General features: G+C 38.1%; 1 protein-coding gene across 2 annotated transcripts; it reads left to right on the top strand.

Annotated features, from left to right (window-relative positions):
• Positions 1 to 580: 580 nt before the first annotated feature.
• On the top strand, positions 581 to 21,114 carry GRV2 (DNAJ heat shock N-terminal domain-containing protein). Of its 2 annotated transcripts, none has more exons than XM_086663110.1 (21): positions 581 to 1,801; positions 3,758 to 3,991; positions 4,184 to 4,271; positions 6,197 to 6,405; positions 7,070 to 7,171; positions 7,273 to 7,335; positions 7,495 to 9,759; positions 10,975 to 11,337; positions 12,022 to 12,162; positions 12,869 to 13,261; positions 13,384 to 13,872; positions 14,738 to 14,961; positions 15,061 to 15,405; positions 16,074 to 16,368; positions 16,985 to 17,443; positions 17,519 to 17,864; positions 17,957 to 18,765; positions 19,015 to 19,139; positions 19,560 to 19,683; positions 20,295 to 20,363; positions 20,599 to 21,114. In XM_086663110.1, exons 1-21 carry the CDS (start codon positions 1,325 to 1,327, stop codon positions 20,827 to 20,829), a joined length of 7,851 nt encoding a protein of 2,616 aa, XP_086519236.1. In that variant the 5' UTR covers positions 581 to 1,324; the 3' UTR covers positions 20,830 to 21,114. The 2 variants fall into 2 exon arrangements, with proteins under 2 accessions (XP_086519236.1, XP_086519235.1); XM_086663109.1 differs by having other exon boundaries at positions 17,954 to 18,765.
• Positions 21,115 to 22,305: the final 1,191 nt, after the last annotated feature.

Here is a 22,305-nt window from a genome sequence, read left to right as displayed (position 1 = left end):
CGTACGCTTCAAAGCCTTTGAGGAGTAGAGTGAAGGGCGACAACCCCTGAACCCTTCCTAAAAAAAAGGGCTCTTCAGTGCTCGTTGTTCCATCAGGTTCAAACCCACATTTCAGAATGTTTCTAGAAGCGACAAACTTGAAATGTTGAGCTACATCATTTCTTGTGGTTTGGATTCTGTGGTGAGCAGTTTTAAAGGCCCCTATAAGTGTTATAGGCGGCTTCCTCAAGGCAAATTTGGTAAGGAGTAAAGGAAGGAGGCGCCAACAACACTTATGAGAGGCCGTTATAAAATTTCCCTTCTCCAATTTCTCTGCCTCTAAAATTGAAGATGAATACGAAGAAAGATAATGAAGCTAGAGAGAATGATTAATCAAGGATAGTTTTGGAAATTTAAAAAAATATTTAACAGGCAGTAGACGAATTGTTAAAGAAGTGATCAAATATAAATTTAGGTAAAACAAGGGGGCCAAACAGTAAACTAGTCATAAAGTAGTTGTTAATCAAGAATCAACCCTTATCATTTGGGTGATGATATTGATATCAGGTCCACAAACTGGTGTAAAATAGGTGTAAAGAAAAAAAACCATAACCGAATAGTTTATCAAATGGTACGAAAGTAACACGAATCCCGAGGAAATCTAACAAAAAAGTCAGGGAAATCCAATGGTCATTTGTGGCGCGAAGAAGCAACATAAAGAAAACCATTGATCTTTAGCTGTATCATCTTTCTCTCTCCTCTGTCACACTGTTCTTCTCTTCAAATCGATCTCTCAATTTCCCCAATTCGTAACTTCCGGTAACGATTGGAAGATTTTATTGAACATCACGATCGCCGGTGACTCTCCGATCTGAAAAAGTTCAAGTGGATTAACAAAACAAAGATCTGAATATCTGATGTTTCATTTGCTATCTTGATTATCTCGGTGAGAAAATTATCAAGTTGTGATCTTATTCTTGTTGACGAACTCAAGATATTGCCTTGAATTTCTTCTATAGAGGTTTTAATTATGAGAATCCATGACGGAATCTTGAAAGAGAAGTTTTGATTTTAGTTATATGCAGTGTTTGATAGGATTTGAAGGTCTGGCGATTGAGTTTCTAGTTTCTAGGGTTTTAATGTGGTCTGATGAACGAATTGGTGAAGGATTGATTGATTAAGTGTTCAGTTAAGGGGGGTTTGGGAGGAGGATTATTGGAAAAGTTAGGAAGCACTGGGGGCGAATCAGTCTCGTCAGAGCCCTGCAGAGGCGGGCTTGGGATTCTGGTTCTTTCTCCGCCCTAATGCTCGTCGGAAACCTCTTACGCTTGAATTCTTACCTCAGATGGATTTTGTAAGTAGGCACGCCACTTCTTCTTCTTCTTCTTCTGAAAACCAGACTTCTTCTAATCCATCATCATCATCGGTTGCTTCTAATTATCCAACCGAAGAACTTGAGTACTTGGCTAGGTATTTAGTAATCAAGCATTCTTGGCGTGGTCGGTATAAAAGAATTTTATGCATTTCTAATGTTTCGATTATTACTTTGGATCCATCAACACTATCTATTACCAATTCATATGATGTTGGAACCGATTATGAAGGGGCAGCTCCGATTTTAGGTCGAGATGAAAGTTCTCAGGAGTTCACCATTAATGTTCGAACTGATGGTCGTGGAAAGTTTAAAGCTTTTAAGTTCTCATCTAAGTTCAGAGCAAGTATATTGACTGAACTTTATAGAATTAGATGGAATAGAGTTAGTCCTGTTGCAGAATTTCCCATACTTCATCTCCGTCGAAGGAATTCGGAGTGGCTTCCTTTTGTAAGTTGTTATACCTTTTGCTTATTCGACTTCTTTTTACATATAATAGAAATTTATGCAGATTTTCATGTTAGTAAGCACAAAAACTGAGCTCCCAACTAAACCTTTATTTGATGAATCAATAATTACTTGGGTATAGGAAAACCTATTCAATGGCTTCTCTTATTATCTCATGTTTTTTTTAATGAAGTGATTTAATGTTTAATATAACCATCACCACCCATTGAGGTGGTTCGTGTGCACTGTGCATTGGACTGTTTCATAATGTACTTTATGGGACAAGGTTTATTGCAGATTCAGTCTTTCAACTCCTAAAAATCACATTGCCTCGTTTACTATGCCGCAAAAGTTCCCGACTACTCCTTAGGGGTAACCGGCTAGTCGTAAATCTCATTTTGTCGGCGAAACTAGTTATGCTCACCTTCCTAGGTTGTCAAACCGAATTTCGGAATGGTGTCCAACTTACTCGCTAGATGTCTAAAGTAATCACCGACTGGGTGCTACCTATATTGTATTAGGCGAGAGGCGAGGCGAGACAACAAGGCTACCAACTCGCCTAGGCGAGCACCTCATGACGACCTTCAATTTTCCTTCTTTTTCTTTTACTTATATCATTCCTAGAACTAATTGGAAGAAGAATAAGGAGAAGAAGAAAAGAAGAAGATGAGAGTAAGAAGAAGAGAAAAGCTTAAGAACAAGAGAATAATAACAGAAGAGTAAGAGAAGAGGATGAAAATAAGAACAAAAGATTGAAAAGATGTAGAAAATAACAAAAAGACTAAGAAAAATAAGAAAAGTTTCCGTGGGGTATTGTTTCTCTCTCCTCTTGGTCGAAATAGTAAAAAATGGGATTTTCATCTTGTTAAACCCTAAAACTTCAATTGGTTGGGCCCTGAACAGGTGAGTTAGTAAAATTTCAATAGTTTGGGCCCTAAACTGTTGAGGTTATGGTTAAAACATTTATTTGCAGCGGCCTCCTCGCCTCAGGTCGACTAAGGCACTCCCTCGTCGACCTGATTGCCTATGCACAACCTAGGGAAACCATGGAGGCTCGCATCAAGGCGAGTCAAGCCCTCTCCCAACCTTGCACCTTGGTTGCTTAGGCGCCCCTTTGACAAACATAGGATACTAAACTCTATTTCATGCTGTACTCTTTTATTAGTATAAATATATAAATATTCGTCGTAATTGAATACTTGAATAGTAGTTATCAGAATTGTAAATTAGTAGATGCACGTGGATGGTGGAGTGGATTCGAAGCAAACCACCTTACGGAATATAATTTATTGTTTATAACTTTTAGCATTGGATAGAATTGTTGAATGGTCGATGAACTGATCAGGAAGAGTTAGACTGGATATTTAGTGCAGTTATGTGGTAATGATATAAAATAATTTGTTATACTAGAGATGACTTGTTCCGTGTCATTACTCTGGCAACACTTCATTATAATGAATTGAGATATTTGTAATATAATTGTTGATAAGCTTATATACGTTGCTAGGAGCAGTTATGGCTAGTAGTCGACTAGTTCCTCATAGTTGCTAGTCCTTGGTTGATAGCATCCTGTTCCGACTTTTATGCCTTAGCTTGTATTCTTGTCCATAAATTCTGAGCCGACAGTAGAGGCTTAATTAGATGCCACACCTTCTAACAAAATACTCGTAAGCTGGATAATATTTACTTCTTTACCTATATATATGCATATTGTGACGCAAACCATTCAACTATAAAGATTATACATGGGAAAAAGTAAACGAAAAAAAGATTACACATATTTCCTAGCTTCTAGACTCGGGAAATGAGCTTAACTTGATTTTGAACTAGTTCAATAAACCCCAGCCAGATGTGAAGGCTGTATGTGAATGCTTATATGACCTTTACCACCTTATCATTTGTTGTTTTACTTTCAGTTAAAAGCATTTTGGTTTAATGGGGACTTTGTTCTCTATACAGAAATTGAAAGTTACTGCTGTTGGAGTTGAACTTTTTGAATTACAATCTGGAGATCTCCGCTGGTGCTTAGATTTTAGAGACATGAATTCGCCTGCCATAATTCTTCTAGGTGATGGCTATGGGAAGAAAGGTATGGATCACGGAGGTTTCGTTCTTTCCCCTTTGTATGGAAGGAAGTCCAAAGCTTTTCAAGCCGCACCTGGAACCACAAACAGCGCTATAATATCATGTTTGGTTAGTCATCTGGAACTGTAGATAGCTCGCGTTGATACAATTTTTTGCTTTTTGCAAAATCCCTTTAAGGGGCACGTTCTTACTGTTTTCGTATATGTTTAAATTTCAGAAGTATCTGTTTTTTTTCTGTACATTCAGATTATACATCTTATTATCTTTCCATTTCTCCTCCCTTTTTGGCCCACCTTCTAGACTAAAACTGCAAAATCCACGGTTGGGGTGTCATTATCAGTGGACAGTTCTCAGTCACTTACTGCTGCAGAGTACATCAAGCAAAGGGGTACGTGTTTTCTGTTTTTTCTGCATAGTTATTCTTATATCCCGTATACGTATAATCACTGATAGCTTAGTCTAGTGGTGATATATGATGTTGTTCCATGGCAAGTTGCCATCAGTTTTTTTTTAGTTGCATCAAAACCCTGTATTTGTTGATTTCCCTTTGTTCTCTCATAGTTGTATGTACCTCAATGCTGTTTGTTTGCCCCTTAATTGAGAAAAACTAAAATGATACTGATAAATTAGCCGATGGAAGTATTAAATAGCATAGAGCCAGACTTTCAGTATTGCTTGCGTGCTGCATTTGTCCATAAAAATCAGTTGTTCAAAATTCTCGCGCCCTTTTACTTTCTTTACAATTTCTGTGTTATTTTACTTTCTTTACATAATAATGCTTCTAATAATTATTTCTGTGGTTCTTTCTTTACAATTTCTGCGTTATTGAATTTATGATCTTTACTTATTAAATATTGTAAAATTGCAGGAAGAATAATTTAGTCCCATCTTATTTTTAGCCTGTAGGTCTTTGCCCATGTGTAAATTGTAATAATAACTTGATCCGGACATAAAATTTCTTATGAACATTATCTTCCTAATTATTGTGGTTGTGTCACAAGCAATGTTTAAAAAGGTGCATAAGATGCGCACGCCTCGACGCCAAGTATAGGTGTACCTCATCAGAACTTACACCTCGGTTTTGTTGTAACTTCTTATGCTTTTCATTAACTTCTAAAGGTAGTCAAAAGGGTAGATATGACAAAAAACATTCGTATTAACTTTACTATGAAAAATTAATTTTCTGTAGTACTACAAACAAGTTTAATAAAATATACTATTAATAGAATACTATATTAGAATATAGGAAATTGAAGATACGCCTCGAGGCACTACCTCGCACTATCAGAGAAAACCTGATTGAGGCGTAAAAACACTTCTTTAGACATTGTTCACGAGATGGGATCATTGACTACAACACTTTGTCTGGTGTTTGTGTAGGTCCTCTCACTTGCGATCTCAAGCTTTTTATACCTGTGATATAGGAATATGCCATTGCTGATGGTGCACATTTTTTCTGTCTCACATTCTCATATATGTGGGCCTCTAACACAAGTGACACGACTAAAACTAGTAGGACTAGTTTAATTTCCTATCCCGAATACAGTTTTCATAAAAATTCAACAACTGCCACCTGAATCGTGGTAAGTTGGCTAGGAACTAACATGATAAACTTTATGTGTCAACATATGGGGATTGGCGAATACTTGAACCAAGGTTGGCGTTTTCATTTTGAGTAAGGCCATCTTAGTTAAGAATAATGACAGCTGCCGTCAGCTGAATTAGTTACCGAAACTTCAATGGATTTTAAAAGGTTAGAACCAACAGATTCTAACCCAGTTTTCGTGAATGCAGCCAGAATTTTGATTATAATTTCTAGTTTCTGTTGGCAATTGGATGTTTAACTGGTTATGGCCTCAATAGCACAAGTACTTCCATCAGAAGTGCACATAATTTGGAAATTCTTTTTCAAAAGAAAGAGTTTTTTTTTTTATCATGATGTTGTAATTTTTTTTTTTGAAGAAATGAATTAATATTGAGAAAGGCAAAAAAAATTACAAAACGGCGAGGCCTAACGATCTGGCAAGAGGAACCGGACCCCTCCTGACAACCCGGCTACTGTCTACTAACCAGATCCAGGGGTAGGGTCCGGTCAAAAAAGGGAAAAAGAAACAATTACAACAAAGCCAAAAAACTGTCCCATGTTTCCACCATGCTATTGAACGTATAAGTTTTGGCCCACCCGTAGAATTCTCTGATAGAATGGGAATAGTATGGGAATAGAAACTGTTCTATAAATGATAGAATTCTCTTTACTACCGTTATATCTGTATCTCTTTCTGTACCAATAATCCTCTTCACTGCAATATGCAGCGAAGGAGGCAGTTGGAGCGGAAGAAACGCCATGTGGAGTGTGGTCAGTTACACGATTGCGGTCTGCTGCTCATGGAACAGCTAATGTGGCACCGTTGAGTTTGATAATTGGGCATAATGGCGGACTTGGGGAACAAGGTGATTTTAAATATCGTCAATTAATTCTTACGAAGGCATCACTCGTTGAAAGACGGCCGGAGAACTATGAGGTAAACAAATGATTGTATGAATTTTACTTCCCAGCGCAAACCTGGTTGCATGAGTTCAATATAAACCACATTATATCTAGAGTTTAGACTAAACAACTGAATCCTATTACTGTCCAATCCTTAGTTCCTACCAATGCTTGGCTGTGGAGTTCAATGGTATATTATTCTAAGGGTCTTGTTGGTGTGTTCTGCTGTGATTATCTTTTTGTGCCCTGACATTATTATATTTGTACTGTTGCAATAGTTTCTTTATCTCGTAGAAATAGTCAGAGGGTTAATATCTGCATCAACTATTTGTTACTGGTTAGCGTGTTCACCTTGCCCCAACGTGGTCCAGTGACTTACATCTCTACTAAATTGCAAGACCTTCCAGCACTAGTCTACAGTCTGAAATACAAACCAACTAAATAGTTTCATGGCTTGAATTGAATTAATTTGAAACATGGCCCAATGCACATTCTAGCCGTTCTTTATTTTTTCATGCTATGGAGGTTAGTCTTGCTCTCACAATTCCATTGCCATTGGGAACATAAGGTGCTAAACTTGCAAAATATTGCAATTCATTTGGAACCTGTATCTATGCTTCCATGTTTCTTACTCCAAATAGTTCCGAATGATTTCTTGATAAGTATCATGTCTGAGGATCCTTGTTGGATGACTGCAGGCTGTGATTGTACGCCCTCTATCTGCTGTAAGTTCTCTGGTTCGTTTCGCCGAGGAGCCACAGATGTTTGCAATTGAATTCAACGACGGTTGCCCCATTCATGTAAGCTTTCTGTATACTTAAATTTATATCATGTTTCTGTGAGGGGGATGGAGTGGTGTACCACGAGAGGGATTTTCTAACTTATACAATTACAATTTCAGGTTTATACTTGCACATCTCGCGATAGCTTACTTGCTGCAGTTCGGGATGTTTTACAAACGGAAGTAGGGAGATATGTTCTCTTTTGACGTTGGTTGATTTGTTACTTGTATTATAGGATTTAGGTCGTGACCATGTAGTCTCAGTTTTTAAACGTATTCTTTTCCTTTGCCGTTTATAATAGATAGGTCAGTTGTATACCTTTCTGATTTAATATACTGCAGGGTCAGTGTCCAATTCCAGTATTGCCAAGATTGACCATGCCTGGTCATCGTATTGACCCCCCTTGTGGCAGAGTCTACCTCCAACTTAAGCAGCTTCCTGTTGTACCACAACATGCTGTAGCTGACATGGAAAGTGCGTCCATGCATTTGAAACATCTAGCTGCTGCTGCCAAAGATGCCGTTGCTGAAGGAGGTTCTATTCCAGGGTCAAGGGCTAAACTATGGCGTAGAATAAGGGAATTCAATGCATGTTTACCTTATAGTGGAGTGCCTCCTACCATAGAAGTAGCTGAAGTGACATTGATGGCTTTAATTACGATGCTTCCAGCAACTCCAAATCTTCCTCCAGAGTCGCCTCCACCGCCATCTCCATCACCAAAAGCAGCTGCAACAGTTATGGGCTTTATTTCCTGCTTACGTAGGCTGCTCTCTTCAAGAAGTGCAGCTTCACATGTAATGTCATTTCCTGCCGCTGTTGGAAGAATAATGGGTTTGCTGAGGAATGGCTCAGAAGGTGTAGCAGCTGAAACAGCAGAACTTGTAGCTGTACTTATTGGCGGGGGTCCTGGTGACTTCAATTCACTGATGGACTCAAAAGGGGAACATCATGCAACAATTATGCATACAAAGTCTGTGTTATTTGCACATAACAACTATGTTACCATCCTTGTCAACAGGCTGAGACCTATGTCCGTGTCACCTTTATTATCAATGTCTCTTGTGGAAGTTCTGGAGGCTATGCTTTGTGACCCCCACGGGGAGACTACTCAATATACAACCTTTGTTGAATTACTAAGACAAGTGGCTGGTCTGCGGCGTCGTTTGTTCTCATTATTTGGGCATCCTGCTGAAAGTATAAGAGAAACAGTAGCTGTTATAATGCGTACAATTGCCGAAGAAGATGCAATTGCAGCAGAATCCATGCGCGACGCTGCTTTACGTGATGGTGCTCTCTTGAGACACTTATTGCATGCCTTTTTCCTTCCTGCTGGTGAGAGGCGTGAAGTTAGTCGTCAGCTTGTTGCCCTTTGGGCAGATTCATATCAACCTGCCCTTGATTTATTATCTCGAGTTCTTCCTCCCGGGCTTGTTGCCTATTTGCACACACGGTTTGATGGAAATTTACCTGAAGATGAACGGAGTCAACCTAATCAAGAAGCTCCTTCAATGAGGAGAAAACAGAGACGCATACTTCAACAGAGGAAAGGCCGGCCTATGAGAGCCGCAGCGTTTCCAGAACATCTTTCACCTTCTGCTAATAATGTTGAAGTGCATGAGTTAAGCACGGAAGGTGTTGGTGCTTTTAGAGGATCAGACAACTACCAGAGATCAGCTATAGAGCCCACTTCTGGGCAGGTTCCAGTTGTTCACCTATCGCGGCCTGCAGCAGTTGGTAACTCAACAAATGATTCTTCTTCAGCAGCTTTTCAACAAACTGATCATTTGGTTTCTGTGACTTCTGTCGATGCTCCGTCAGTGTCTATTTCCGAAGGACCAGATTCAGACACTCCAGCTTCTATTGATTTTGATGCCAGTATGGTTGGTTCCACAGGTTTGGGTCTTCCTGCTCCTGCTCAGGTCGTTGTGGAGAACACACCCGTGGGATCTGGCAGGTTATTGTGCAACTGGCCTGAATTTTGGCGAGCTTTTAGTCTAGATCACAATCGTGCAGACTTAATATGGAATGAGCGTACCCGGCAAGAATTAAGAGAATCTTTACAAGCTGAGGTTCATAAACTAGATGTTGAAAAGGAACGTACCGAAGATATTGGACCGAGAGGTACTTCAGCTGATGTTACAAATGGGCAAGAAAGTGTACCTCAGATTTCGTGGAACTACACTGAATTTTCAGTTGGCTACCCCAGCTTATCCAGAGAAGTTTGTGTAGGTCAATATTATCTTCGTTTGCTGCTTGAGAGTGGCAGTAGTGGGCGTGCACATGATTTTCCATTACGTGACCCGGTTGCATTCTTTAGAGCACTATATCATCGGTTTTTATGTGATGCTGACATAGGACTTACAGTGGATGGTGCTGTTCCTGATGAACTGGGTGCATCTGATGATTGGTGTGATATGGGAAGGTTGGATGGTTTTGGCGGAGGTGGAGGTTCTTCAGTTAGAGAGCTGTGTGCAAGGGCAATGACAATTGTATATGAGCAGCATTACAAAACAATAGGCCCTTTTGATGGTACTGCTCACATCACAGTTTTGTTAGATAGGACTGATGACAGAGCTCTAAGGCACCGCCTACTTCTTCTACTAAAGGTATTACTCGAGAACTTCCGAAAATCTAAGTTACCTTTTCTCCTTTTTGCACATTTCCTTGGTTTGCATGCTATTATCACAACTATTCTATTTGTTTGCCAGAGGAAACATACTGAAAAATATATCGGGACAAGCTACGTCATTTAGAAAAATTGTGTACAATCGTGTAAAATCATGTAGTCCAGGGTTGATCTGCTAGGAAGGAGAACTGTTGGAGAATTTTCTTTTCCATGTTGAAGTAAGGATAGACATATTAGATGCTTTATTGTCTAGACTTCGATTCACGAGATAGTGAAAAAACAGATAAGCTCACCAACAAGCTGCGTTGCATGGATACATCTTAATATTTTCTCCTAAAGGTTACTTGGATACTTTTTGTCACTTCAGTGGGGTTCAATAAGAGAGTTTGTATCTACTCCCTCCAACCCATTTTGTTTGACCTTTTGGGAAATTCAACTTATTAAGGGGAATTATTGTTGACAACAATAAGTACTTTCAAAAATGTCCATGTTGAATTTAGAGTGTTTCATTAAATACAACATTGGTAGAAGTGTAGAACCAATTGAAACCTTTTTCTTGGCATTGAAAATGAAGGGTAATTTTGGAAATGTTATAATACTAATAATTAAATGAATTTTATATAAAAAAATGGACAACATTTTGGGACATCCATAAAAGGAAAAACACCCAAACGAAATAGTACAGAGGGAGTATATCTTTTGGTGCACGATGTAGCAATAGTCGATCATTTATAGGTCGTGAAAATGTTGCATACAGAATTCGAAATGCATTAGGTATTTAACAACTTGTATCTACAACGAAATGATAGGCTATTCTAATATAGTCTCCGTATGACCAAAATATGTTTCTTTTTTTCTCAGGGCCCTTATATTGCCAAAATATATCTATCAATTATCACGTCTCTTGTACTTGTTATTGTAGACTTTCTTTTTTTAATCCAAGTTCACTTCTTAGCTTTTATATTCAAGATGATCTGTTGGTTTTTTCCTCTTTAATTTATTTATGGATTTGGATTGGGTTATGAGGATTTAGCCATTGGATTTGCATGGGATACAATTATATTCATGTGACATTGAGGAAACACTGTATAGTTGCTCTTAGTTTTTCCTTTGTTGCAAATCCCACTTTGTTCATAACCGAAGTTTGTATGTTTTGTTTGAAGATGAACTAGCATATGGTTTTTGGCACATGCAGGCCTTAATGAAGATTTTGCCAAATGTAGAGGCTTGTGTCTTGGTTGGTGGTTGTGTATTAGCTGTTGATCTTCTTACGGTAGCGCATGAAGCTTCTGAAAGGACGTCCATTCCTTTGCAATCTAATCTCATTGCTGCGACTGCTTTCATGGAGCCTCTCAAGGAGTGGATGTATATTGACAAAGAAGGTGCACAAGTTGGACCGATGGAGAAGGATGCTATTAGGAGGTCCTGGTCTAAGAAAGTTATTGATTGGGCGACCAAGTGTTGGGCTTCAGGGATGGTTGACTGGAAGAGATTGCGTGACATTCGAGAACTTCGTTGGGCATTGGCTCTTCGTGTTCCTGTTCTAACTTCATCTCAGGTATTTTATTTTAAATTCATGAAATTTAAGTGGCATTTGGTTTGTGAGATGGGAAACAAATTATTGTTCTGAACACACAGGGAGAAAATAGAGTTTGAATTGTATTTCATGGTTATTTTAAGAAGGAGATTTTGCATTCAATCTTGAATTCGACAATCGGCATAATGTATAACAACAGAAAATAACTTATCTTTGGTGTTTGGTAAACTTGCATCTTTCATTTAACATTAAGTAATTTAAAAACGGTTGGTAGATGTAATAACGAAAGATTACTAAAATATTGTGAGTAGTGAGAACAACTGTACGCCTACTCTTTTGAGTTGTATGATGTTTCTTATTTATCTTGATATGATTATTTTATTTTCAAACCTGTATAGTGGTATCCTGAAGAGTCAAATTCATTTGTAGGTTGTTGTCACACGTCTCAAGACATCATTCTGTAATTATAGTGGGGAATTATATCAATTATAATTAACATGAAGTATGTAGACTGTCATAACCTGCTAGAATTTCTTTTCTTTGTGGGTTTTGTTGGATGTATGAGTTGGTCCAAAACTACAGTTGCTGAAACTCAATTAATGTTACCTATGTTGTCAATGATTCTCAGACGGCTATGATTCTCTTCTTTGCTACTTTATAGTGTTATAAAATACTTTCAAACTTAAAGATACATTGTGTGTTTAGGTTGGGGAGGCTGCATTGTCTGTATTGCACAGCATGGTATCTGCACATTCTGATCTAGATGATGCTGGGGAGATAGTAACCCCAACTCCAAGAGTAAAACGAATTCTGTCAAGTCCTCGTTGCCTCCCACATGTTTCACAGGTAATGTTCAGGTTTCAGAAGGTGTGATACTGGATTAATATATCGGGTCAAATCTAAGTATCTAACATAGAACTACATATTGTTATTACTATTCCAGTTTATATTATCAATAATATGTTGTGCGAGCAACATAAGTTTGTACTGTCTGCCTGCCTGCCTATATTATATCCTATTTTTCCTAGTGGAAACTTAAAGTTTCCTGCTAATTTTAAGTTACACATGTATTGAACTTAAATAAAAAGAAAAGCATGGGGAGTATGATTTTCTGTTGTCTGTAACTACCTTTCTTATTATGCAAAAAAAAAAAACTACCTTTCTTAATTTCTTTGTTCATTCAATGGTAAATAAAAGAGATCCTTGTGCAGTTGGCCCTTTTTGATTTTCATTTTGCACCGTTAATATGAGATGATACTAGCGCTGGAAATGGTGGATTCTATATGAAGTTAAGCTAGTTTTGTGATCCATTCCGGCTCGGACTCACATCATTTGATGTTTTCAGTTCGCTCAACTTGCTACCAAGACATGTACAATCAATCAAGGCAATTGATGGTTAATGTGATCAGACTCTGCTCTGATAACTTTGGTTTTTAAGCACATAATTCTTTGATACACATTGAGCTTATCTTTTATGTTAGTGAGATTTTGCAGTTCCAAGTTCCAACTCTCTCTTACGACTTACCAAAGCTTTTCTTATAAAAACGTACAGGCTCTGCTTACTGGGGAGCCAAGTGTTGTTGAAGGAGCTGCCGCTTTGCTGAAGTCTGTTGTAACAAGAAACCCCAAGGCAATGGTTCGACTTTATAGTACAGGTGCATTTTACTTTTCTTTGGCATATCCTGGGTCCAACCTCCTCTCAATTGCTCAACTTTTCGCTGCAACACATGTCCATCAAGCATTTCATGGTGGGGAAGAGGCGTCAGTTTCCTCTTCTCTTCCTTTGGCAAAGCGTAGTGTCTTGGGTGGGCTTCTTCCTGAATCTCTGTTGTATGTGTTGGAGCGGAGTGGTCCTGTTGCATTTGCCGCAGCTATGGTTTCTGACTCTGATACCCCAGAAATAATCTGGACCCACAAAATGCGAGCGGAACATTTGATCTGTCAGGTAATTCGGAATATCACATTCATCTGATCTGTCAGGTATCTTTTAATTTTGTTGTAAGTTCCTCTTGTTTGCCGATATCATTTACCCTGGGATTCTATTGAGGAGATCACCTTTTCTACCAGGTTCTGCAACATCTTGGAGATTTCCCTCAGAAACTGTCCCAGCATTGCCATGTGTTGTACGATTATGCTCCAATGCCACCAGTGACTTATCCGGAGCTCAGAGATGAAATGTGGTGTCATCGATACTACCTTCGTAACTTATGTGATGAGATACGATTTCCTAATTGGCCAATTGTTGAACATGTTGAGTTTTTACAGTCACTGTTAGCAATGTGGCGTGAAGAGATAACTCGAAGACCCATGGACCTTTCTGAAGAGGAAGCTTGCAAAATACTTGAGATATCCCTCGATGATGTATCAGGTGAGAATGCAGATAGGAGGAAGTCTGCAGAGATGGATGGTGAGATCACATCCAAGCAGATTGAGAATATTGACGAGGAAAAGCTTAAGCGCCAATACAGGAAGCTTGCTATGAAGTACCATCCTGACAAAAACCCTGAAGGAAGGGAGAAGTTTCTTGCTGTACAGAAGGCATACGAGCGACTGCAGGTATAAATTAGCCAGTGTGCTTCAAACTGGTCTCTGAGAATTTTTATAATTTGCTTATGGGTGGGAGCATGTCTTTCAGTAATCTCATTACAAGAAACAACACCCATTGGAGACTTTAATCAACAATTTTGGTCATCCTAAAGATTCACATGAATTCACGAGCTTGTAGCTTGTCTAAGAGAACTATATAGCTATCGTGATTTCTAGATGGGGTTGAGGGTTATCTTATCTTACCTTTATAGTTAGAACTAGATCTTCATTTTTCCTTGAAGTAGTCTAAACTTGTTCCAACCAAGAAGAAACTCTATGCGTCCTACTTATACAAGAGTTGTTTTCGGATGTCAATGCAGTAATGCTTGTTAATGCAGTTTTTCTTGATCTTACAATGAAAACTAGGTTATGTGCATTTATTCGGTGTGTTAGGATTATATGGTGTATATATATTCATATACATTTGCGAACTTCCAACACCTATTGAAGTAAACTGCTTTGCTAAAACGCTAATAGAACCTTTAGGATACGATGCATATTTTAAAAAATTTCCAGCATGGAATTGCTAAGAAACTAATATGATGAATCACCTCACTGTCACAGCTTTGCTGTATCCGTAGTCTTTTATGGCACACCTTTAAGTTCTGAAATGATTCCAGGGTTCATCTATGTATAATCTTTATAGTATAGGTTATGCCTATACCCATACAATTACTGTCAATTGCAGACATTTTTTTGTGGCTTGCGTGTCAGAGCACAGTGAAGCAAACACATGCTTGTGTGCTCAGTCTTTTCACAGTTTTCCTCCTGAGAAATTACTTTTTAACTTTGAAGTAGTTTTGCTGAATGATAACCCACTGGCACACCATTTCAGGCCACTATGCAAGGATTGCAAGGCCCACAAACTTGGAGGTTGTTGCTTTTACTGAAGGGACAATGCATACTATATCGCCGATATGGGAGTATCTTGGAGCCCTTTAAATATGCAGGCTACCCAATGCTGCTAAATGCCATCACCGTGGACAAGGATGAAAATAACTTTCTTTCCTCTGATAGAGCACCTCTTCTTGTCGCTGCATCAGAGCTCACATGGTTGACGTAATGCCCCCACCAGCATTCTTTTAGTTCATTAAATGTTATGCTTCTCAAATAGATATTAATGACCCTCATACAATCTATGCACTTTTCTTATTTTAGGTGTGCATCCTCTTCATTAAATGGCGAAGAATTAGTGAGAGATGACGGGATTCCACTTCTTGCTACTCTTCTCTCTCGTTGCATGTGTGTAGTTCAGCCAACTACTCCTGCAAGTGAAAATTCTGCTGTCATTGTTACAAACGTTATGCGTACATTTGCAGTTTTAAGTCAGGTTGAGGCTGCCAGGATTGAGATGCTGAAGTTTGGGGGACTAGTTGAGGATATTGTGCACTCCACTGAACTTGAACTTGTGCCTGCAGCTGTTGATGCCGCTCTACAGACTGCTAGTCATGTTTCTGTACAATCTGACTTGCAAGATGCTTTGCTTAAGGCTGGTGTCTTATGGTACGAGACTCTCTCTAAAGTTGCTATTTGTCGAACAACTTACATTTATCCTTTCGTGATCTGTAAAATCAAGTAGTACCTATAATTGTTGCTGCTTTATGCTGTTGAGTTCGTAGCTTGTTCAAATATTTTCATCCTCCTTTTCTACTAGCACTTAGATGCTGGTATCCAACCTCATCTGTAGTTTTTCTGGAGCCCGACCTTGTCCTGCTTTCTGGCTGATAGTCTTTTTGAAGGTTATCATTTCAACAGTCAAGAGATCCCATTTTTCAGTCGCAAAATGATAGCTTGGAGTGAATGGTGAGAAGGACAAGACCAAATAATCTTTCAATCTAAACAGTCTTTCTAGATTTGATGCTTCAGATTGGATAATTCTTTTTTTTTTCAACGATCTCCTCAGAATTGAGAAGTTACTTCGCTGAAAAGTATGATTTGTTTCACCATCATATGGGTCTAATATCCTCACGTAACTTGGGGATTCTAACTACATGAGCAGTTGGAACAAACCCCAGTATAGCACGGTCCTGCTCACTTCACACAAAACAAACACTTAGATATTTTTTGTCTAAAGATAAACAGATAGATATCGGTGTATGGGATCTTTAGATACTTAATTATGACCGCCATAGTCTAATCTCAATATGAACAAAAGTTTGTTTGATTTGCAGGTACCTTTTACCTCTGTTACTTCAGTATGACTCAACTGCTGAAGATGCTGATGTTACGGAGGCACATGGTGTTGGTACAAGTGTCCAGATTGCTAGAAATTTGCATGCTGTTCGTGCCTCGCAAGCTCTGTCCCGTCTTAGTGGTTATTGCACTGATGGAATTTCAGCGCCGCATAATCAACCTGCAGCTGACTCCATCAAAGCTTTACTTACACCGAAGCTTGCTAATATGTTAAAAGACCAATCACCGAAGGACCTTCTGTCTTGCTTGAACACAAACTTGGAGACCCCAGAGGTAAATTACCAAGCTTTCACTTGTTGTATGGTTCTTTTTAGCATACATTCACTATTTATTAGTAATATCAAATTAGCTGATTGTCATTTTTGTAAATTCGCCTGCATTAACTGATGTAATAGTACATGATACTTACATATGATTTTACATTGGCAATGACCAAACTCTGCTTTTTAAGAAATATTCAATATTTCAATCAGTGCAGCTTTATCAGTGTTTGTTGTTCGTAGATTTTTGTAATTTGTCTCTAGTTCTTAAAAGAAGCTAAGACGTTATTGGCAGCATTTTTTTAGAAGCCCGGATGGTTTTTTCATTCTCAAAAGAATGTAACCTGCACAACTTTTAGAGTATCACTAGTCAATATGTGAGTGTGGTTTGACCTAAAGCGCACAAACTAGTTCGACCAATAATAGTCTTGCTGTTATTATCTTTCATTCTTGGTGATTCCTAAAATGAAGCTTCCATAAGTTTCTAGAATGAGCATTGTAAGTGGGAAAATGACATCATTAATTACATTGTTACAGATACTTTTCTACATATGGACTTATTATTCTCAGCATATGTACCTTCATCCCTTCTTAAATGTTCATTGTTGTTTTACTGCTGAATAACACAGATTATTTGGAACTCTTCAACCCGAGCAGAACTGCTAAAATTTGTGGATCAGCAACGTGCAAGCCAGGGCCCTGATGGTTCCTATGACTTGAAAGAGTCCCATGCTTTTGCATACCAATCACTATCAAAAGAGCTCCATGTGGGAAATGTTTACCTGAGAGTATATAATGACCAACCTGACTATGAAATCAGCAATCCAGAGGCTTTTGGCCTTGCTCTTGTTGATTTTATATCAGGACTAGTTCATAATCAAATTTCTGTAGATGTGGATGTTCAGAACAAAGCAAGTGTCAGTGAAATGTCTGTAGAGTCAGCCGAACCTCAAAATGACTCAGTTGATGGTCCAATTCATAAAGAAAGCTCTGATCCTGATTCATCAGCAGTTAATGATGAAGAAGTAACTAGCAAAGAGGATCAAGAACTGATCAAGAACCTTCAAATTGGGCTGACTTCTCTTAAGGTAAGTTATTAACATTGCGGTGGCGTAGTTTTTATTTCATTTTTTCTGAAACTTCATTTTATTTTTTAATTGCAGAATTTGCTGACAAGCAACCCAAGTTTAGCCGCAATATTTTCTAGTAAAGAACAGCTGGTTCCTCTCTTCGAATGTTTTTCCGTGACGGTTGCATCAACTAGCAATATTCCTCAACTTTGTCTCAGTATACTTTCTCTCTTGACCATGTATGCCCCGTGCCTTGAGGCTATGGTTGCAGATAGTACAAGTCTTCTCCTTCTACTACAAATGCTGCATGGGTCTCCTACTTGCCGGGAGGGGGCTCTTCATGTTCTTTATGCCTTGGCAAGTACACCAGAACTTGCGTGGGCTGCTGCCAAGCATGGTGGGGTCGTATATATCCTTGAACTTCTTTTGCCTTTACAAGGTGAAACATCTTTACCTGTCCTCTTCATTTGTCTCTTTCTTGTTTGAGAAAGGCGACTGGTTATTGCCTTCTAAAATGTTTTTCTGCAGAAGAAATTCCTTTGCAACAAAGAGCGGCAGCTGCATCTTTGTTGGGAAAGCTCGTTGTTCAGCCAATGCATGGGCCTAGGGTGGCAATAACACTCGCAAGGTTTCTTCCAGATGGTCTGGTAGCCGCTATCAGGGATGGACCTGGTGAAGCTGTGATAGCTGCTCTTGAACAGACAACAGAAACACCAGAACTTGTGTGGACAACAGCAATGGCGACTTCTTTATCTGCTCAGATAGCAACTATGGCATCAGAGCTCTATCGTGAACAGATGATAGGACGAGTTGTTGATTGGGATGTACCTGAACAAGCACCAGGTCAACAGGAAATGAGAGATGAGCCTCAGGTTGGAGGAATTTATGTTAGGCTATTCCTCAAAGACCCTAAATTTCCACTAAGAAATCCAAAAAGATTCTTGGAAGGACTGCTAGATCAGTATGTTTCATCTGTTGCTGCCACTCATTACGATATGCAAGTTGTTGATCCTGAGCTCCCTTTGCTTCTATCTGCCGCATTAGTTTCCTTGCTGCGAGTACACCCTGCACTTGCAGATCATGTCGGATTTCTTGGATATGTTCCGAAACTTGTAGCTGCAATGGCTTATGAAGGTAGACGAGAGACAATGTCTTCCGGGGATTTAAAGGATGGCAACCATGTGGATGAGGTTCATGAAGCAGATGATGGACAAAATCAACCTACTTCACAAACCCCACAAGAACGTGTTCGTCTTAGTTGTCTGCGAGTCTTACATCAACTTGCAGCGAGCACGACTTGTGCCGAAGCTATGGCTGCAACTAGTGTGGGCACCCCTCAGGTATAATAAGATATCTTCTTTTGATTGTCTTATTTTACTTTAGTTTTTATGTAATAGTGTAATATTTACCGTAATTTTTTGGCCATTGCCTGGTTTATGTGATCATATTTCAAGAACAAGTTCACTGGCTCATATCATGCTTAGAAATGTGATCTAGAATAGCTTACGCTTTACAGATATCATCATTAACTGCTTTATGTGTATTTGTTGATTTTCCTCTCTTTCTCATAACTTTTGACTTGCTGGCAGGTTGTTCCCTTGCTAATGAAAGCGATAGGATGGCAAGGTGGAAGTATACTAGCTCTAGAGACTCTAAAACGTGTTGTTGTTGCTGGAAATCGAGCTAGGGATGCACTTGTTGCACAAGGACTAAAGTTAGTATTTTATTTTGTATAGACCACTCATCAGATGAAATTCTTGATTTGCTCTTTTCACCAACAAACAACTTTATGATTTTATGTCTAATCCTATAAGATTTCATGGTAGTGTTAGCTTTAGATATACAAAAAGCTAAAATATTACAGATGGTCTGTAGTCCACATCTGTGTTAGTAATAAAATAACCATGTCTTGAGCAACACAAAGTACTGCTTAAAACAGGATTGGCTACACATAGCACGTTTTCTTCTTGTTGTTGGTGGCGTTCTGCATTATAAAGTACTAGTGTGTTTCAGAGCGGAATGAAACAAACTATTTTCTCAGAGATGGTTACTAGATTATATGATATTCCCTATCTGAATGTCTAAATGATTCTTCACTTCAACTAAACACGGTATAATACTTGGATGATTGTAGGGTTGGTCTGGTTGAAGTACTTCTTGGCCTTCTTGACTGGAGGGCTGGAGGAAGGAGTGGACTTTGTGCTCAGATGAAGTGGAATGAGTCCGAAGCTTCTGTTGGACGAGTTCTTGCAATTGAGGTACTTACGGGTTACTCATTTTATAACTCTGCATATAATCTGATAGACCTAAATTCATATAATTGAAGTTTCAAAATTAGTACATCTTAAAGTAAACTCCTCGTATATTACAATTTTGTACTTCGCTTAGGTAACCTTTGCTCGAAAGTATTAACAATTTAATGATGCGCAAGCAAGTCTGAATTAATCGTTAGAACTATACGGGTTCCACAAATGCCGTATTTATCAGGGAACAAATTTTACAGACCATATTTTAGTCGAAAGATGCCAGGTCTAATTAATGAGATGAAAAAATGGTCCTACTGATTAACTAATTGAAGCCATATCATCTTAAAAATATATAAAGAAACATATGATCTTAGTGCCGAAATGAAGGCATTCTTAATCTTCCGGCACATTTAGATGTTCTTAGGTTACAATCTTGACTATATTGATGAAACTGAAGTATTACTACTTCAACTGGATCCCATTTCATTTCTCTGACTCAAAGTAACCAAATGGTCACATTCTAACTATGGAATTTGATGAAACTGAAGTACCACCAGACTAGCTTGATCTTTTCCATCTCTTTTGTACCTCAATCTGCTGATATACTTCAATCATTTGAGCAGGTGTTGCATGCATTTGCAACAGAGGGAGCCCATTGTACTAAAGTCCGTGAAATATTGAATTCTTCTGAAGTAAGTTCTTCCCTTTTTCCCTAATTTTGTTTTTTACCGAACTCTTGTGCATCTTTAGATATTCTTGAACCATCTACATCTGAAATATAACAACACATTAGTGTTCCGAGTTATATCCCTTTCATATTCCACCTTTTCTTCTCTTCCTTTAGCAGAAATGTCCTGTTGTTTAGTTCTCTCGCTCTCTCTCTCTCTCTCTCTCTCTCTCTCTTAAAAATTCCATCTTCTTTTGCAGGTTTGGAGTGCTTATAAAGACCAAAAGCACGATCTCTTCCTTCCTTCAAATGCTCAATCAGCTGCTGCTGGAGTGGCTGGTCTAATTGAGAATTCTTCGTCGAGAATCACTTACTCTCTTACAGCTCCACCACCACCACCACAACCCACCCTCGTGAGACTTCCGAGCAATGTTCCAACTACTAGTTATCCAACTCCAGAGACAAACCTGAGAAGAGACCAAATGCTATAAACTGGAATCCCTAGTTTTACCATCACTTTGTTTGTATAGTATTAAGTAATACTGTACAGTTTCATTCCCTATTTTCCCCCTTTCTCTTTCATTTGTTATTGGATACCTTTCTTTCTTTCTGTTTTACATTCTTTGTTTTGCTTTTTCATTAGCTCTTCTCACAGTAAAAACTGTTGAAATACCAAACAGAAGAAGATTATATAGAGTTGTAATGGTGTAAAGTTTAAAAGATGAAAGATTTTGTGTATTCATTTGATCTAAACCTTTATTCTGTTTCCCGAAAAATAATTGATTGTTTTGTTTGGGGTTTCTTACTAATTCATGATTGAATAAAATGAATTAACTTTTCTTTGGTTCATAAGGGAAGGACAGTTGATGTGAGTATGTGACCGGTGTGCGGGGCCTGTGACGGAGAATTCGGACTGGCCGGGGATGCCAGGCAAAGGAACACCCCAAGCCCAAAGACCATATTGTAGCAATGATTAGGATTATGAAATAGCTTCCCACGAGCACTAAATTACTTTCTAATTCCCAACTCCCAACCCAGTAGTAGACCGACTTAAATCCCTCCTTAGTATTTTTAGAAACAAAATAGTTTCTATTTTACTTCATCAAAAAAAAAAATAGTTTCTATTTTCCAACACAACACAGTAGAGATCAATAAAGACTATAAATACCCAATTATTACAATTCTCTCATTCATTCTCAATCAAAATACCCAATTGTTACCCATTAGTTTTAGTATACAAACATTACAAATTGTTACACAGTGGAGATCAGAGAATTAGATTATCATCTTAACACAGGTAAGATCAATAAACACTACAAATACTTTTAGTATATAATACATTATATATAGTATGTTTTTGATATCTTTTTAAACAAATTTCTCTTTGTTGTGAAAATAAGTATAAAACGAACTTGTGGAGAAATTTTCTAAGTAGATCAATATTGTTATCGACATAAGGGAATTCAATTATGAGATTTTTAATTATTTAGTTATATGGTTTGTAATGATCTAGTAATTGCACACAGACAGTCTTCCAAAACGCTTTTTGAGTTTTATTTTGGATTACTTTCAACACAATAAAAACTTTCAACAAAAAAAAAAACACAATAAAAAAAAAAGTTTTAATTTGGACTATACACCTGTGACCCCAACACAAGAAAAATATGCCAAATTTAATGGTATAAATTATATCAGAAAAAATAATGGTAAACTTAATTCCAAAACTTAGATCAATATTGTTATCGACATAAGGGAATTCAATTATGAGATTTTTAATTATTTAGTTATATGGTTTGTAATGATCTAGTAATTGCACACAGACAGTCTTCCAAAACGCTTTTTGAGTTTTATTTTGGATTACTTTCAACACAATAAAAACTTTCAACAAAAAAAAAACACAATAAAAAAAAAAGTTTTAATTTGGACTATACACCTGTGACCCCAACACAAGAAAAATATGCCAAATT

This window comes from Eschscholzia californica, unplaced genomic scaffold, assembly GCF_041429995.1.
Source record: "Eschscholzia californica isolate CP2 unplaced genomic scaffold, dmEscCali1.0.p SCAF_2, whole genome shotgun sequence".
NCBI classification, from domain to species: domain Eukaryota; kingdom Viridiplantae; phylum Streptophyta; class Magnoliopsida; order Ranunculales; family Papaveraceae; genus Eschscholzia; species Eschscholzia californica.
Note: the sequence above shows the minus strand (reverse complement) of the source record. Positions and strands in the feature narration are given on the sequence as shown.

Bases quoted from the DNA above. Each gene is read 5' to 3' on its own strand.
- GRV2 (XM_086663109.1), top strand. From the start codon at position 1,325: ATGGATTTTGTAAGTAGGCACGCCACTTCTTCTTCTTCTTCTTCTGAA. The intron at 13,873-14,737 runs GTATAAATTAGC...ACACCATTTCAG, and splicing joins AGGCATACGAGCGACTGCAG to GCCACTATGCAAGGATTGCA. The intron at 14,962-15,060 runs GTAATGCCCCCA...TTCTTATTTTAG, and splicing joins TCAGAGCTCACATGGTTGAC to GTGTGCATCCTCTTCATTAA.